General features: G+C 32.1%; 1 protein-coding gene across 2 annotated transcripts in view; it reads left to right on the plus strand.

Moving 5' to 3' along the window:
- Positions 1-18256, plus strand: part of LOC131841828 (intermembrane lipid transfer protein Vps13) — a 43897-nt gene that overhangs the window by 5612 nt on the left and 20029 nt on the right. Inside the window, exons 4-32 of one of the 2 annotated variants that reach the window (XM_059190175.1) lie at positions 868-1091; positions 1643-1781; positions 2489-2687; positions 3656-3941; positions 4322-4436; positions 5063-5297; positions 5751-5884; positions 6300-6423; positions 6681-6833; positions 7110-7284; positions 7521-7714; positions 8191-8260; positions 9175-9325; positions 9914-10173; positions 10661-10798; positions 10874-10976; positions 11269-11501; positions 12092-12247; positions 12346-12585; positions 12869-13081; positions 13168-13434; positions 13655-13821; positions 14552-14688; positions 14823-14986; positions 15338-15487; positions 16075-16303; positions 16431-16577; positions 16976-17169; positions 17824-17961. In XM_059190175.1, coding sequence (XP_059046158.1) covers positions 868-1091; positions 1643-1781; positions 2489-2687; positions 3656-3941; positions 4322-4436; positions 5063-5297; positions 5751-5884; positions 6300-6423; positions 6681-6833; positions 7110-7284; positions 7521-7714; positions 8191-8260; positions 9175-9325; positions 9914-10173; positions 10661-10798; positions 10874-10976; positions 11269-11501; positions 12092-12247; positions 12346-12585; positions 12869-13081; positions 13168-13434; positions 13655-13821; positions 14552-14688; positions 14823-14986; positions 15338-15487; positions 16075-16303; positions 16431-16577; positions 16976-17169; positions 17824-17961 — 5135 coding nt within the window. Of the gene's footprint in view, positions 1-867; positions 1092-1642; positions 1782-2488; positions 2688-3655; positions 3942-4321; positions 4437-5062; positions 5298-5750; positions 5885-6299; positions 6424-6680; positions 6834-7109; positions 7285-7520; positions 7715-8190; positions 8261-9174; positions 9326-9913; positions 10174-10660; positions 10799-10873; positions 10977-11268; positions 11502-12091; positions 12248-12345; positions 12586-12868; positions 13082-13167; positions 13435-13654; positions 13822-14551; positions 14689-14822; positions 14987-15337; positions 15488-16074; positions 16304-16430; positions 16578-16975; positions 17170-17823; positions 17962-18256 lie in introns of those variants that run through there. The other variant, XM_059190174.1, reaches the window with a different exon arrangement.

Raw genomic sequence — 18256 nt, forward strand, 5'->3', positions numbered from 1 at the left:
TAGGGTCAAAGATAACCTTTCTCATTGTGTTATCTGAGCTACTTCTTTATTTATAGCAGTTGGAATAAGCGACAGTAGCCCGTATTATAATGCAATCGCTTGTTTCTGCGACTCGGTATTGTAATATATTTAACAATGGTATTATCAGTACCTTATATGTTACGTGAGACACTCATAACATGCAAACTACAGTCTGTCTCACGGGTTGCGTGTTTAAGACTATTTAGTATGAATCCGATTATTTCGCCCACTATTTTGTTGTGTTGTTAAAAATAATAGTTTGTTTAAGTATGTATTTATAAACTCTTTATTGCACCAATAGAATTAATACATAAGAATTTTACAGAAAAGTGATATGGAAGTACAAATATTTATTTCTTCATATTATTGGGAGATTACCTAGATACTATTGAAACTCTGTTGATTTTTTGTATCGTAGAATTTGCCTTGTGTGGATCAATAAAGAAATCTTGAAAATAATGCTATTTATGTTCCACTTTCTTTAAACCACTAATATTAGATTTGTTGTAATAAACTAAGTCCAGAATTATGATTAAATCTTATGATCATAATCCTTAATCAACAGCAGCCTTAGCTGCTATAAGGTTTCTTAAAATCGTATCTATCTATAATTGGGCTAATGTATCGGCGCTGGCGTGACCACCGAATCAAATTCAATGTATTACTATTACAATATTAATTCATATGTATGTAAGGTATAGTATTTATAATATGGGCCTAGTAGCCTGAAATAATTAAATAAAATAATAGTGTTACTTGTTACCACAGGAAAAGACAGATAAATCAGTATTCTCGCGAACCATTCCCTCAGTTGTTATGTTATCTATTATTATTTACATTTCGCAGATCAAAATAAACTTGATGAGACATTCGTGGAGAAGTTGGTAACACAGATAATCAAGAATGTACAATTAAAAATAACAGATATACATATACGATACGAGGATAGCATAACTAATCCAAAGGCACCGTTCTCCTTTGGTATAACACTGCACAATCTGTCCGTCCACACAACAGATGAAAATTGGAAGCAAGCGGTTATTCAAGAAGCTGTGACAAAAATTTTTAAGGTATAATAATTATTGACATCTTTATTTACTTATGTAAGAACACACTGTACATATTACAAACAGTACAAGCATTTTTATGTTGTTATCAATGTGACGCTTGACTCACAATAACTTATACTACAGTATGCGTATATAATGTACTTAATTAATAAGCCATAGAATAATATTTAAGTAGCCTGTTTGAAAACGGATTATAGGATAACAGATTATATTTATTTTACTAAACATTTGTATTCTGAAATTAATCAAACTATTGTTAATATTTAGAAAAATTATCAAAATGCAAACCACCTTCTGTTTAAAGTGGACTTACATAATATTTAAATTATTTTGTTTAGCATATATAATGAATCTCGACAATAAAAAAAATCCTATAATACCATTACATAGTCATATTTATAATCATTCCTACATATCTCCATACCAAGGTATTTTGCCACTTATGATCATCTTAAATTTTTATTGCCATTACAATGCTCAAGTCCTACAAAAGAACTTAGGGCAGTTGCAAATAAATGTATCGATAATGAATCGACATAACTTAATTACAGATCTTGAACTTGGAGGGTTTAGCTATATATTGGAATCCTGCAACAGAATTATACTCAAAATGTCCCACGCAAGAGATCAAGACCAGACTAGAGAAAGAGATAGCAACAAAATCGTCTCAACCGTCATTCTACAAATATGGTAAGATATCACATATGTAGTGTAGAATGTTTACAAATACAACTGATAGTTTATAAAGAATACAGTGTTCAAACAAACAAGAAACTCTCCAGCTTGTGTCAGTTTATATTATCAGGGTCCAAGCTGTCTGTATTGAAAATCAATACCGCTTCATAATGCTTTCAATCCTCATACAAATAGAACGGAGGTCTCACGCGGACTAGCGGATAAACATAATTGCTTTATGGAAGTGTCCTTAGCATATCTACAATTTGCAGTGTGTTTTATTGCTACGGTGAAGTCCCAGTATATTTGTTACCATTTGTACTGACTTTCTGATTAATGACTGATGATAAAGTTTACATGCTCTTGAAGAATAAGGGTGTCTGAAAATGTCTAAACATATTATTAAATTTAAAATAAAGAGGTTAGAGTCTTTGCAATCTTTAAAACCCTGGGTTTCATCTTACTAATATGATAAATGTGGAAGTTTATGAGTATAGATGAATGTTTGTTACTGTTTCACGCAAAAACTACTAAATGAATTTTAATAAAACTTTATAGCTTATACATCATAATAACACATAGTTTATATATTTCACGCGAATGAAACCGCAGGCTCACCTAGTATAAGATATAAATTTAATTGTGTTATACAAATTGAGCTGTCATTTTAATAATCAAATTGCACATTACTCTTATGTTTATTAACTTATGTTTATTTTCAGCTTTGGGTCCAATCAATGCTACAGCAAAACTAAAATTAAATCCAAAACCAGAGGGTGATACACCTAAATTTAGTATACCTAAGGTGATATTAACACTTCATATGGAACAACTGTCAGTTAGTCTCAATAAAGCGCAGTACAGGGACATGATGCTGCTTGCAGATTCAATGGATAGGATGAGCAAAGGCACACCTTATAGGTTTGTGAAACTACTTGTAAATTGAACAAATTAATTGACCATATTAAATGTAACTGTATTATAAAGTACTTGTGTAGCCCATTGGAAGTCAAGTGATAATGGCCAGACGGGAAACCATAAAGTACGACCTGAGAATGTATGTTCGTTTAATTAAAGTGGGTCAAATTTATTTGGTTTTTGTTATTTGCTGTACTAATGAGGTGTAAATCATCATACATTATGACTACATACTCAAAGTATTGCTATACCTTGAATCTAAACTGTACGTAGATACTTGTTTAAATAAATTGACATTGTTAAGACTGATGACAAAATCAATGCACATAAAATGGCTTAAAAAAGCATGCAATCCTGTGCATGCTTTTTTCAATAATGTATTGTGGTCGGTTTTACTTAAAATTTAGTATTTTTATTTTTTGACAAATCACACAGCGCCATCTAGTCCCGTTAAGCAAAGTTTGTGTTATGGGTACTGATATAAATACGTACAAATATATTGTAATTACTTACATAATATACATAGAAAACACCCAGACCAATACCAACAAGTCATGAATAGAAATGTTTGTACCTTGCGAAGAATCGAACCCGCGACTATCAGAAGTCAGAGGTTGTCAATTTTTATAATTATTTACTACTAGCTGACCTGCGCAACCTCGTCTGCATTTCATTTCCCCACCTTTTGCAATATTTTTCATTGCAGCTGCGTTCCTACTGGTCGTGCATAATGTTGTATAGTTTAAAGCCTTCCTCGACAAATGGACTATCCAACACCAATATAATTTTTCAAATCGAACCAGTAATAATATTAGTATAGATTAAAGTATTTGCCTCTTTATGTTTGATACGTGGGGAGACTAAGTTGTATTAGTTGTTGTTCCGGGCAGACTATAGAGCAACCTAACATACAGTGCATTTATTTTCGGTAGGTTTTAGTACTTTCTTCATCTATCAAATACCTTTTACAGAAAATACCGCCCTGATCTGAAACTATACAAAGGCCACTACAAACAATGGTGGCATTTCGCTTACCAATGTGTACTAGAAGAGGAAGTGCGCAGGCGCCGAAGAAATTGGGACTGGACACACATGTTGGGTCATAGAAATTTGTGCAAAAATTACGCATCTGCGTACCAATCCAAGTTGAGCAATAAAGGAAAAGTCGGTGCTGATCAGCAATGCATATTGGATGAGGCTGAGAAGAAATTGGATTTATTTAACCTCGTTGTCATTAGACAGAAAATTGAAATGGAGGTATGTTTGTTTTCAATTTAGGTGTATAATATAGAAGTATTACCAGCAATTTTCTGCCCTCATCCAATTCACATAGGTTTTATTTTTCTTCATGATTTTCGAGCAATGTCTTGATTTAATCGGCGATTCTGATATGGGATTTATTAAAATTTCAATTTCATTTTATAATAATATTTTCTCGTTTCTCCGTGGTAATCCAAGAAATGTAAACAGGTAGATAAATTCTAACAGGTATATAAATATGGATGGTATAATATACATTATCTTTTAGATTTTTACAATTTTATGAGGCATAGTGTTAATTTACTTAATTATTATATTATGTAACAACGTTAACAATGCATATTGTGTATTTATATATGGTTTTCTCTTATAAATAGGTTGAAAGGCTTGGAAAGCTGGAGGCGGAGGCAAAGAAATCTCGTGGCTGGTTTGGCGGCTGGTGGTCTGGTGGCGGATCGAAAGATGACGAGCATGCCGAGGGAACAGCTATAAGTAAGTACTTTAAATGACATTTGTATATACCACAGTTTCAGTAATATTAGTTCCAGAGCAGCTAATGTTAGTATAATTCTGATACCTATGCAAAAATCCAACGAAACACATTTATTTGTTTGACTCTGTTATTTAGTGATAAACGAGATTATAAATATATCATATTAAAACGTATTGTTTAATCAATATGTATCAATTGACAATGGCGATGTCCTAAAATGGCTAATTTTGTCACTGTTAATCAAACACAGGAATGAAAGATTCTCCGAAGAAGGTTGTTGTAATAGCTAACGATATAGCAAATTCAGTCGAGATATACTACTATACAACTACTAACAGTATCCTGACGACCAAATTTTTAATCTGCTTCAATTTAGTAGGAGAATCTTAATTTTATTTGCCCAAGTTTATAATTAAGATAATAATTTTATTCTTTTTTGTTATAAAATGCGAAACAATTTCATGACAAATTATTTCTTTTGGTCTGGATATTTTATGCAGATATTAGCGCTATCTAGTATAATTTTAAGCAGACCTTGTACTCTGGGTTTGGTTTATTTTAAACTAAATGTTTTTCCTTAAGATATTTTTATAACGAGTATAATTAATCTGTATTTGTGTTACAGTGAAACAATTCGAAAAAGCTATGACACCGGACGAGAAGGACAAGCTCTTCCGTGCCATAGACTACCAGGAGAACACCGCACCCCTCCATTTGCCAGTGGAGTATGTAGCCGTAGTGGGACATTTCCGTCTCGACCGGCTTCAGGTGGCTGTAAACGATGACGTAGAAGTTCTCAAAGCTTGTGTGGACAATGTCGAAGTTGATTTGCAGCAACGGCCTAGTGCTAATGCACTGAGGTATGACTATATGTATCGATATTCAATCCAATGAATATATAATGATATTCAATCCCATGTGGTAGGGCTTATGTCCAATGTGAGCTTACGTCGTTGCTTGTTGAAGTAAGTCATCGGTGCTTGTTTCACGGGAGAGAGTCAAAAACATAATTGACACATTAATTAATTTAGTACTTCTTTGTCTGCGTAAACTTCCTATAAAGGGTTACAAAGTTTTTGCTTTCCTTGTACTATTCTTTAGTGTACGACAAAGTAAACAAGGCTTGTACTAGGGTTACTAAAGAACTACTATAGTTAATAATATTATTGTGAATACTTAAAAATATAAGAGTAATCGTGTATCAAATATTTGATACATGATTACTCTTATATTTTTTAAACATATGTTTAGAAACAGTATATTTATAGTGTCAGTGATAATAAAATAAATATATATATATATTATAATTTCAGAGTGGACGTACAAATGCAGGCGTTTAGCGTGACCGGAGTGCAACAGGATGAATTTATTCCACAGCTTGTAACATCCAAAGAAGTTACGAAAGACGTTAATCTCTTAAATGTCGTTTTTGAAACAAAACCTCTAGGTAAGGAAAAAATATATTACAAATATCTGTGTAAATTAATACTAGCCGTACTGCTATTTGTGTCACGATATTGTAATAGGGAAGAGTATTGCTTATCCTAAAATACAGGATTTTTCATATTTAGGGGGCAGGATGTCACCTTATATTTTAAGGATATAGTGTATCATATTTGTACTATAAATTAATGAATAAAATAAAAAGTTGATATTTTTTATATGTTATGTTTTTAGTGTCGTGTATGATACGCTTTATTGTCGTATTATTTTTAAATGGATGTGTTGTATTGGCCTAATAGCCGCAAACTCATCTCATATGTCATATCTCAGTGCTATAGAACCGAGAAATAGCCCAAACCAAAATCTAAATGTTTGGAAGTTATTTCATAACACTTGTCATTGTATATTGTCTATTACAGACGGCACTTGCGACCAAAGAGTAAAAGTGTCGGCGCGTCCTCTACAAATAGTGTATGATGCACAAACGGTCATCGAGATCGTCAACGTATTTAAACCGCCAAGCGAATCTACAGCTTTAACTACGTAAGTTACTATGTAATAGGAGGCATACTTTATGTTAGATCATTTCATAGATAATTTATTGATTTTTCTAAGCAGGATATTTAGTAAACGATATTCGCGTATTTTTTATTTACATTAGATATTTATAAGTAAGACAGATATAAAAATAATAGTACACAATTATATGAAAACAGTCTATCCATCCATTTTTATAATATTTAATAGCCTTTTTTGTATAATAATGTATCTAATATTTTTTATTGCTATTCATATTTCAGTTTACAAGCGGCTGCTGAAAATAAATTGTCGGATTTGAAAGAGAAATCGGCGTTAGGAATGCAATATGCTGTACATCATCACACGTTTATAGATTTGGATATTGATATTGCTGCATCTTATATCATTGTACCGCAAACAGGAATGTATAAAGGGTAAGTGTTCAATGTTGTGATTTAAATGTTACGAGTATAATAATTGTTCAAGATATTGAGGTTTCTTATGGAATGACCGTGTGTACAAGACAAATTATATAGTCAAAATTAATTAGTATAGGTATATATATATATATACTTATACTAATTAATATATAGTATAAGTATATATATATAGTATATAAGTCACAATTAATTAGTATAAGTTTTCTGTAAGCTTTATATAACTGGCTCTCTATCTCTATACGTAATTTATACGTATATTATGGTGTTCAGAGGTGAACCATGTGTGGCGGTAAAGTTGGGTGCTATCAGTGTGAAATCATCCGGACGGGGACAGCAGCTCGATGTACACCGGTTGCATCGTGAAGGGTTCTCCGACGAGGACATACTGCGGGAGATAGCACACCACAGCTACGACAAGATGGCGCTACAGCTCACAGAGATGCAGGTACTTTTGACGTGCTAAATATGTTTATACTTTGTCAAATAAACGGTAAAATAAAAGTGGTTGATTCAGGCCTCTTTATCTACTATCGTCCCCGAGGAAAACCTTCTAGTTACACGATTATTATGTGCTATACATATGTTGTAACGTTCGTTGTATTATATTTACTATTAGTATATTTATAAATTTAGTATATTTATAAATTTGATATGTAATTTATTTTCGTAATTGTTAATTAGGTTGTCATAGCCACAGCAAACGAGGACTGGCAATCCGCAATAGCTTCAAATGAAGCGACTCCACTGCATTTACTTCAGCCAACCAACTTAGTTATACAAATTCACAAATGCTTGATTACCGACGATCCACGTCTACCCAAGATAAAGATCCGAGGAGAACTTGAGAAAATTGCTATTAGTGCATCGGAAGACAGGTTTGCTGATATTCTTTTAGCATAACGACTTACATACCTAATTGCGCGACGCAAATGACGGTAAAATACATAGTCAATGAACACATAGTTCATTGACTATGTATTTTGTGTCGCTTTAGAGGTCAATTACATAGCCTGATTATGATAATACTTTTATCAATTACACAATTTAATTGTTTAAAAAAATCCAATAATCTATTGGATAATAACGACTGCTATATTGAAATAGCTTTGTGATTTATACACACACAAAATAAATATTTTATTAATCGCATAAATGCCTATTTATGCGATTAAGAGACATACTTAGTCTAGACTAATTAATGACCGAGACAAATCAAATAATATTATAATGTTGGTAACATGATGATGAGAGTTGTCTCTCTAGGTTTTATTTTTTATATGGTGGATAGTCAACTTCTTAGTCGTATCAGTTTCTACGATATATACATTTTTTATACATGTTATATTTTCAGATTATTGACATTATGTGAAATATTAGTAAGCATGCCTCTCCCTAAGTCAGAAGAAGCGACGCAACTAAAGGTACTATGCTTTATTTTTATTATTCCTCTATTTGTATGTGATTGGTCATCTATTTTATGTTACTTTTTATTTCTCGCGTCAAGATATTTTGCTACAAATGTGCGTATATGATGACGGGTCGCGTTATTCAAGCCCGAATAAAGATCGAAGAAGGAGGTAGTGGGGTAAAAATTAGCAAAAATAACAACTTCACTATTAATTTGTATATATGTAGTAGCACAAAAAATAGATAATTACTGTACTAAGTAACTAATATTTCAAATTTGACCGTAAATAAACGTAGTTTTATGTATAGTATTTTTTGTGGAGAAGTGTAAATTTAATTAAACTAGTAAACACAGCTACATATTTACAAAGCTTTAAACTGTTAGATATTTTCACGCTGTACCAATATCATAACAAAATGTTATACAAATAAAAAAGTAATTATAGAAATTTCATATGTATTTTACCAATTTCTAATTATATCTGTTTTCATGTGTAATTGGATCATTGTAATTACAGTTCTTTGTATCTTAAAAGGAAATATTCTTACATTGTTTATATAGAAATCATCTTCAACGACATCCGCATAATCAGACTGATTTTTAGTTTAGAAAAGAAAAAAATATAATGATAGTGATGTTCTAGCTATTTTAATAACGTATGTTGGTGTCAGCTTCTTTTTCTATTTTTGTATGTAATTGGAATGGAATAATGATGGTGACGCCTCTTTTGATGGTAAGAGGTAATCGTCGTCACCTATACACATGAACCGCACTACTGACAACATGTTACGCCGCTTATCTGTTGCCAGTCCAGAGGACTGAGACATTATGTCTCTTATACCCTAGTTCCAATGTCTTTCATGACTGATTCAATTATTAAAATATTTGGTCTTTTCAATTGTGCTTACTAGTGTATTGTAATTTTAGCCCAGTGAATCGAAAAGTTCCAGTCTGTCGCTGCTGAAGTACTTAGACCCTGTCGAGAAACAAAAAAGAGATACAGCGCGTTCTAACCAAAGGAAGACTGAGGAGCATACAGTTCAGTTGACTGAAGTTGAAGCGTTCTTTATTATGAAAGGTATATATAGGCTAGACCTTAAATTTTTATATAAATACATAAATAGTAATATTAATATAATTCGATAATGTTTCTATTTTTTGTTTATTTGTTTATTATCACTTCACGACTACACAGCTAAACGATATTAATGAAAATTGACATGAATAGAGATTCAATCACAAGAACGAATATAGGTTATTGTTTACTTTAAAAAGCTAACAAAGTTGCTGGCATTACCTAATATTATATAGTTTTCTGGTATTTATGTTGCATTTATACAAGTATGTTTTAATTTACTCTGGTATAATTTCTAAAGAATAGGTACGTAAGCGACATTGAATTAACAGATATATATATATAATTTGTTCATTACATTATTGCATGTTGCATATTTCATGTTTAATTAGTTTATGTTATAATTGCTATGCTATGCTGAATTTATAACTTAATAAAAATTTTATTTATCATTTTCAAGTAATGCAAACAAAACAAAGACTCATTTTCTTAATTAATCTAGTGTCATCAGTTTTTTTATTATATATATTATTATTAGTGTTACAGCCGCTATAATATGTTATAAGGTACTGTTAACCATTATTTCCACAGAACTGGTGCTTAGTGTCAACCGTAAGAGTGTTGAAACGGCCAAAGAATATGAAAAGTTCCTAGTATTCTCTCTCTATCTTTTGGAACTGAAGACAACACAAAAAACCTTCACATTGGAGGCGGCTGTCCGTCTTGGGGCCGTGCATATGCAACACCACAGACTTGAACAAAAAGTTATAAATATGGTTGAAACACCTGGAGAGGAGGAATTCGTTGAGAAGAATACAAATCAGTATTTGTTTGCGGTCACATATAGTAATGTATGTGTTTTAATATTTATTTTAATTTTATTATATTCATTTATAAACTCAAAAAAGAGCACCGGATACAGAAAAATATTAATTAATGGAAAATATACAATAACTAGTACAAAAGACAGTCATAGGTAAAATGTACATACTTTAGTACATTTTGAAATAGTAATTATACTATGTAGATTCCTGCATAGACTTTAATAATACACATATCCATGGTAAATTTTAAGGGAGGAAGGAGAAGTAGAACTTTTACTCATATCTTGTTGAAGAATCTCGACCTAGACATTCCAAAGGTATCAATTGCATTTCTCATTTATGAAAACTGATAAACCCGTGAATACTTACCGTATGTAAACTGAAAGCACCGAGAGAATTCCTTCTATGATGGTTTAAGTTAGTAACTTTTACATTTTCATCACGCTCGCAAAAGAACTAGATAAATTTGCTCTATGAAATAAAACTGAATTTTTAGTGTACATTTTAATTACAGGTTGACAAAAAGTGTCCAGAATTTAGAAGTCACTATGGATCAGTGGAACAGATGATAGAATTAGATTTCACTACATTGAGGCTTCTTCTTCATTTAGAGGGTCTGCAGGAAATTCTAGTCATTGTAAATGAGTACCAGGTACTACATACGTTTAATATATACTTTAGTTGATCGCAATAAAGTACATTTTATTGAATTCTTTTTAATTTACAGACTCGATTACAAACTATTCAAAGTACAGTAGACAGAACCGCAAATGCAGGTCCATTGGAAACAATTGTCGAAGATGAAGAATATTCTGCTGCTAAATCAAAAGGTATTAATTTTAATCATATCTATTTATGACATATTTATAGTGCCCGTTTTATATTTTTTAAATGTAATAGTTTATAGTTTATTTATCATTGATATATTATGTGTTAATGCACTAGAGCACATGTTATAAATAAACATTAATCACGAAGCAGTGAAGCATCTTCAATGAAATCGATATAAGAAGATATAAGAATAGATTATCAATCGCGGTCGTCTCCGCCAATATACTATCAGAATTACATAACTTTAATGTCATTCACCAATGCATTTATCTATTTCTGTATAATTTTCAGCCAATATTGTAAAACCATCACGTCGTAAGCAAGTGGAAAGCATACAACTGAAAGTGAACGTTAAGATTGGATCCATTGAAATTGGATTTTCTACTGACCGGCGCCCACTATCCACTGTTATTTTAGAGGGAGCAACTGCTGGGCTTGTATTGAAAAGTTCTTATACCCAAGTAGATTGTGCTATAGCGTCGCTTAAAGTAGAAGATCTTAACCCTGTAACTATACACAAACAGGTAAGTGAAATTTAATAATTTTAATGTGTCTTCCAGAACCTATTAACTGACGAATATCATTTAATATATAAAATTCTCGTGTTATAGGTTTCGTTTTCCTCCGAAACGGCTTCACCGATTATGATGAAATTTTATATGTATATTCAGTCTCTGAGAATAGATTTATAACTAATTTTTATACCCTAAGTGTTAAGGGTGACCCCAAAAATTTTGTTTTATTATGATTTACATTGAAAAATGCATACAATCCTAATTTTTCACCATTTATCAACCCCATTTTTTAATACCGATTTTAACTTATAAGTAAACTTTGAGTACACATTTATACAATAAACCATATGATGTTGGCTTTATGCTAGTTTTCAGAATGTCTATTTTAAATTAATATTTCTAATTTTGATGTAAATAATTTTCGAGCGGCTGCAGCACCTGTGACTCTACAGATTAAAAGCGTCGATATAGGATCTACCTTAATATTTGAATACACACCTAGACTAGGCATGCGATCCTATTACGTTTTTGTGACAGGAGAGTCTATGTCTTTAATTTAAGCTCATTGGTCTCATCAACTATGGGTTTCATTTTAACAGATACTGAAAGTATTAGGCGGCGATGTGATGAACGTTCGTATAGTGATGTACAACTTGGAACAGCACCCGTCTGTAAGTGACGTCAACATGTCAATAGACGCGCAAATTAACTGTCTGCGTATCATATTCCTCAACTGGTACGTCACGTCCATGCTGGTACGTATTCATTACAATTTTTGTATTGTTTTTTAGGGCTTAGAAGTTTTCAATGTTATTGTGTGCAATAAAATTTAATAAATAAATTCAATTTACAGGAATTTTTAAATAACTTCCAATCGGCACAACAAGCTATCATCGAAGCGTCATCACAGGCTGCAGATGCAGCTCGAGCGAATGTAGCAAACGCTTACCAAAACTCCACTAAAGTGTTGCTCAAAGTCCGTCTTGACGCACCCATTATTGTGGTCCCTGAGAACTCGACTAGTCTTAATGCTATGCTGGTAGATTTAGGTCGTATGAACTTAAACAACAAGTTCATTGATCTACCTGTTGCTGTAAGTACTACACCTCAATCAATTGTCTATTTATTAATTTATATATGTATACGTAAATATAACAAAAAAATTGCTCAAAATAAACAAGTTATTGTAATAAAATAGCACATATATTTTTTAAATTTATTTAGATAATTATAGTTCATTGCCTCATATCTTTTTCTACTTTCATAATTCATCATTGATATATGATGATGCCGGAAATTTAATTTCTCTTATTAAGTAATGTAAATCCTTAAGCTATTTTAATTCATCAATAACTTTCGTTATTACAAAATAACAGGATGTATCCAATAAAGTAACTGTTGACGAGCTGACCCTAGACTTGGAAGATATGAAAGTATCATGCGTGCAGCTGAAAGATGATAAGGACATCAGTCAAGAGCGTAAACTGCTTCGCCCCACGAGTTTCAAACTGTTGGTCAAACGCAGCCTCTCATCCTGGTATGAAAGCCTGCCAGATTTGGACGTTTCCGGACGTATGAGGACTATAGCTGTACGTAAGAAAATTGAATTAGTTCTACTGTTTAATATTTTCTTTCGTATTTCATCTTAATACCTGTATTATATTTATTTTTTTAGATTACCGTAGGACACAGTGATTACAAAAGTATTATGAAAATACTCAACCAAAATCTTCAAGAGGGTCAAGATAAGGTAGAAGAAGTCAAACCTCAACCTGGTGTATCTAAAGTGACGTCAAAGGCTGTTAAAAGTCAAACGAGCAGAGTTCAGACTAAATCAACAGTAGCCGTTATTACACCCAAGGAAGCGAAGCAACCAAGAACTACGATAAAATTCGCATTCACTATGGACAGTTTTGTTATAGATCTTATGAATACTGTTAGTGTAAGTATAAATACAAAATCTTTATTAAATTGACGTATCCTGAATCTATATTATTTGACAATCCAGGGTTCCTTTTTTACCAATTGGTATATCCACTTTGTATTCATTAACATAGTCCACTATGCAAGAATATTAGATATTTCAAAATATTTGAGAACTTTTATTTTAAAATATATCATACAAAATGTAAATATTTAGTATATTGTATGCTCCATTATAGTCCGAAGACACGATGTTCGTAAAAGACGTGGATCTGGCGCGGTTTTGTCTGGCTTTATTATCTGTCAAGGGTCGAATGTTCTCTGACAATTCTATGCACACATCAGTACTGCTCGTAGACTGCACCTTAGACGATACGAGACCGGGCCGTGGTGCAAAGATAACAAGGTAATAAAATAAACATATATCATAGAAAGTGTTTAAGCAAGAAATAGAACTATACTGTAATAATAAATACGTTCTGCAATTTTCCATGGTATATTTTTCCATCTTATGTGGTATGGATATCGGAATGCTAAAAACTATTAATGGAATAAAAATTAATCTCTTAATGAATATTCCAGATGCATATGCAACACCATAAATCAATATGCAGTCCATATTGATTTATCAATCAATAAATAATAATAATAATAAATCTGGACAATTCACACTGCGTCATCTAGTCCCAAGTTAAACAGAGCTTGCGTTAAAAAAAGATATATTTCTTTTGTAAATAAATATATAATATACATGGAAAGCACCCAGACCAATACAAACAACCATACTCATGAATACAAATCTTTTTACCGTGTTAGGAATCCAACCCGCGACCTTCGGTAGTAAAGTGGTTTGCTAAACCGCTAGACCACTGATTGCCGTCAAACTGATAGTCCAGTAAATAGGATAGATTAGATACGTGAATAATAATATTCAGGGAAATAAATACTATAATAATATACGGGAAAAAATTAAAAAAAGGGTTGAAAAAAGCCCTTTTTCAAAATAAGTCGATAACGGTAAGATATATGAAAACTTGTTTTAAATAAGAGTTGTAGAAAAAAAATCTACACAAAACAGGTGCTCTTCATTTTTTTATTATCTGCTGTTGTTTGTATATTTAAAAAAAAATCGTTAGATATCTGGAGAGGCGACGTGATAGGGGTGACACGAACACAACTCAACAGGCTGACGACAGTGTACTCATGGAGGCCAACGACAAGATACGTAGCATGATTGATATAACGTATACCATGAAGAATTCCGACATCTTTGGTGAGTTTCAATTTACCTAATCTATACTAACATCCATAAAAAATGCTTAATTAAGAATTACGAGTATGCACTTTTTTAATATATTACTATGTTTTTTTACTTTGTTAATTCACCATTTCATAATCAATTTATAGTTGACATGCGGATATTTAGCTTCAACCTTATCCTGGCTATGGATTTCCTCAACAAGATAGCTGAGTTCATGACCACGGGTCTAGCAGAGGACACATCGTCTATCAAACCAAAGGAGGACGTGAAATTATTAAAATCCACGGATAAATCTGTTGATAGTCTCCTTGTAAGTATTTTTTATTATCAAACTAAGAATACTTAATTTATTTTAAATGATTAGGTTACTCCGCATCTGATTATGACCATTTAATTTTGTTGGTTACATATGGTTACATAGTATACATTTTTTTTAGTGTTTTATTGACATGCTAATTTGGAACCACTTATGTATTATAAATATTGTCATTGTTAAGCAATAACAAAGTATTGTTTTATTGCCAAGGTATTAGCCACTGTTGTTTAAATAGTAAATAAGAGTAAAAACTGGCTTATACCGTATGTTGCGTTGTAAATGTGTAGATTGAAATAATTAGTTAAATTATTATTTATTATTATAAATTATTTTGTAATTACATAGAAAAAGAAACCGTCAGCAGCAACAACCCCGTCGACGGTGGAACAACCTCAGAATATGTCAATGATGACGGTTAACATCAAGATTGAACAACCTGACATTATCCTGGTAGAGTCACTTGAACAGAAGACATGTGACGCACTAGTGTTAAACGTACGTTTGGTTCATCTATTTATTTACACAATAAAACACATGAAACATACACAAGACACAATGAAACGAATATTGTCATAGAAAAAAAAAAATAGGAACAAAACCAAAATTTCTATATTCTAATCTGTTTGTGTTTTGTTTCGATTTTACTTAAAAAGGGGTGGATGAATTTGGATTAATTTCACAGAATATGTTGTTAAATATAAGTCAACATGTAGTGTAAAGAAAGCTACACCCTATGGTGAGGTGAGGTGAACTATTTATTTGTAGTAGTCGTCTACTAATAAATGGTCGTATTGACATATATGTAATATATAGGTCGGATAATTAATTTAAATTATAAGTTTGAACATTATTAAGGTTCTATTGTATGTGTATTGAACGACTAGCTTCGTATAGATAACTCCGATAACAGCACAGAAACAAACATGCATGTTAGCATTGTGAACTTCTTGTCTATTTGAACTATAAGTGTGCGAAATTTCACACTCCTCCGTTCGCGTCATTTTAGTAAAAATTGTTACAATGGTTTACAAAGTTAAAAGCTTCACGTATTACTATTTTACTTATTTTTCTTACAATAATAGATGGAAGCCAGATTTAAATTGCGCAAGACCTCGGAGCGCATGGTGGCAGATGGCGGCATATCCGGGCTGCAGATGGTAGTTCGTACACTGGGCCGTGGGGGACCCAGCGGTCCCGCACCGCGATATTTGCTGTCACCGGCTACACTTTCGCTGGCGCTCTCCCAGCCACCTGCAAGCGGGATGCATATAGACTTAGCCATTTCCGATATCAAAATCACTGTCTCGCCAGGTAACTGTAATATTAGTGAGATTTTGTCAGTTGTCTAGTACCCGTAATACAAGCTCTGTTTAATTTGGTACTAGATAGCGCTTTGAATTGTACTAAGATATTATTATATGTCTTTTGTTTTCTTTAGATATGATTGCCCTTTTGAATCGAGTGATGGCGACAATGACCAGCCGTGAAGAAGATAACACTGAAGAAGATCTCAAACCGATATTCTATAATAATCTATGGACCATACAGCCGTTCAAACCAAATTCATATTGGTTTTTAAAAGCAGGCATGTTGATTGTTGCTTATCCATTCCTATTTTCGTACTTTAAAATATATGGTTATAGTTGTTTATATTTACCCAACCTAAATGTAACGTAAAGAAATAGGTTGAAATATAAGAATAATATTTTCAATATTTAATTTAACTCATGCAATTAATTATCTATGTATGATATATAACCTTAATATTTGTTTGTTTTACTTTTAATTGTTTGATTGAGCAAAAATATTCATAGTTATTCTATAGTATACGACCAAGATGTAATACTGATTTGACATCTATAAAAATTGTTGAAATTAAATGAAATGTATTTATTTGCTTGAAATATGTAATAAAATTTAAGATTAATAAAATAGTGTATATTTTAATATATAAAATTAACGTGTTAATTATTTACAATATAGAAGAAGCTGAAGAAGCTGTTAGTCTGGATGTATCTAACACTAATATAACTCCCCCGCCGCCGACGGGCGAGATCTGCCTGCTGTCCAGTCCATCCATTACAGTTTCACTCGAGATGGACATTGGCAACGAGACGATACCTGTATTGGTAATGCAAGCTTCACTCACTGGACAAGTTAAAGACTGGAGTTCTGATGTAAGTCATAATTATTATTTTTTTAGTTTATATTGTATTCCATTCGGTTTGAAGTGACAATATAATAACAGTCTTCATCAATATATTGCACTCTAAAATAATAAACGTAAATAGTAAATTAGTTTTTTGGCCGACCTGTACATTATGCACTTTATTATTGAATGAGCTATAAGTGTTATATGTGCCATTTATCTTATTCTTCCAACTGAACCACCGTCAAACTGCTTGCTCCATTGCAAGCAGTTTGTCTGTAAAATAAATAAGTGTAGCAGGCTTTGAATAATGTAGGGAAATTTTTAAAAATCTTACAACATGTATATTTATTTCTAACATCGTTAATTTGTAAATGTGTATCGTTACTCAACTATGTTTTAACAGATGTAACTATTCAAAGAACATATATAGATAGTCATAGATGAACTTACATGACATGGTTTGTATATGATGTTTCACTTACAAAGCCATAGAATATTGAGTGAGTATTAAAATCGAATAAAAACCTATTAGCATCGTCCCATTATTTTGGATCGGCGCAGTATGTCCTTTTCTTACACTGATCCCTATCAGCCGTCATATCTGAGCTTAATCTACTTTTATACGTATTATTATCGCAAAAATTGAATTAATTGTATGTTTTTGTGGAATCTTGGGTAGTTCTACATGGAGTCGACATGGGCCATGCAAATGTCTTATTACAACATTGGACGTGCTGTATGGGAGCCGCTAATTGAACCCGTCGAGGTGCTGAAAGACTATCAGTACAAACACGTGCCATGGGAACTTAAAATGGAGGTCAGTCATATTGTTTAAAGTATCATTTTAAAACAGCATGAAAGGTGATTAAAAACTCAATTATTTTTCTTATGTATAGCTCCATTAATTTACTAGGTAACCTGCATTAGGAGATTCTCTTAAAACATCATTCTAGTCTGCAGATATTAAAAATAATAAAAAAACTTCTCGTCGCATTATTAGTATTATCAATTTGAAAATTTACTGGGCCATTTTATACTATTAAATGTAACGGATTATTGCCTATCTATTTCTGCAGCACATAAAATCACTACAGATTATGAAACTTTTTTTT

This window comes from Achroia grisella, unplaced genomic scaffold, assembly GCF_030625045.1.
Source record: "Achroia grisella isolate CSIRO2021 unplaced genomic scaffold, CSIRO_AGI_Agris_v1 utg1920, whole genome shotgun sequence".
Lineage (NCBI taxonomy): Eukaryota > Metazoa > Arthropoda > Insecta > Lepidoptera > Pyralidae > Achroia > Achroia grisella.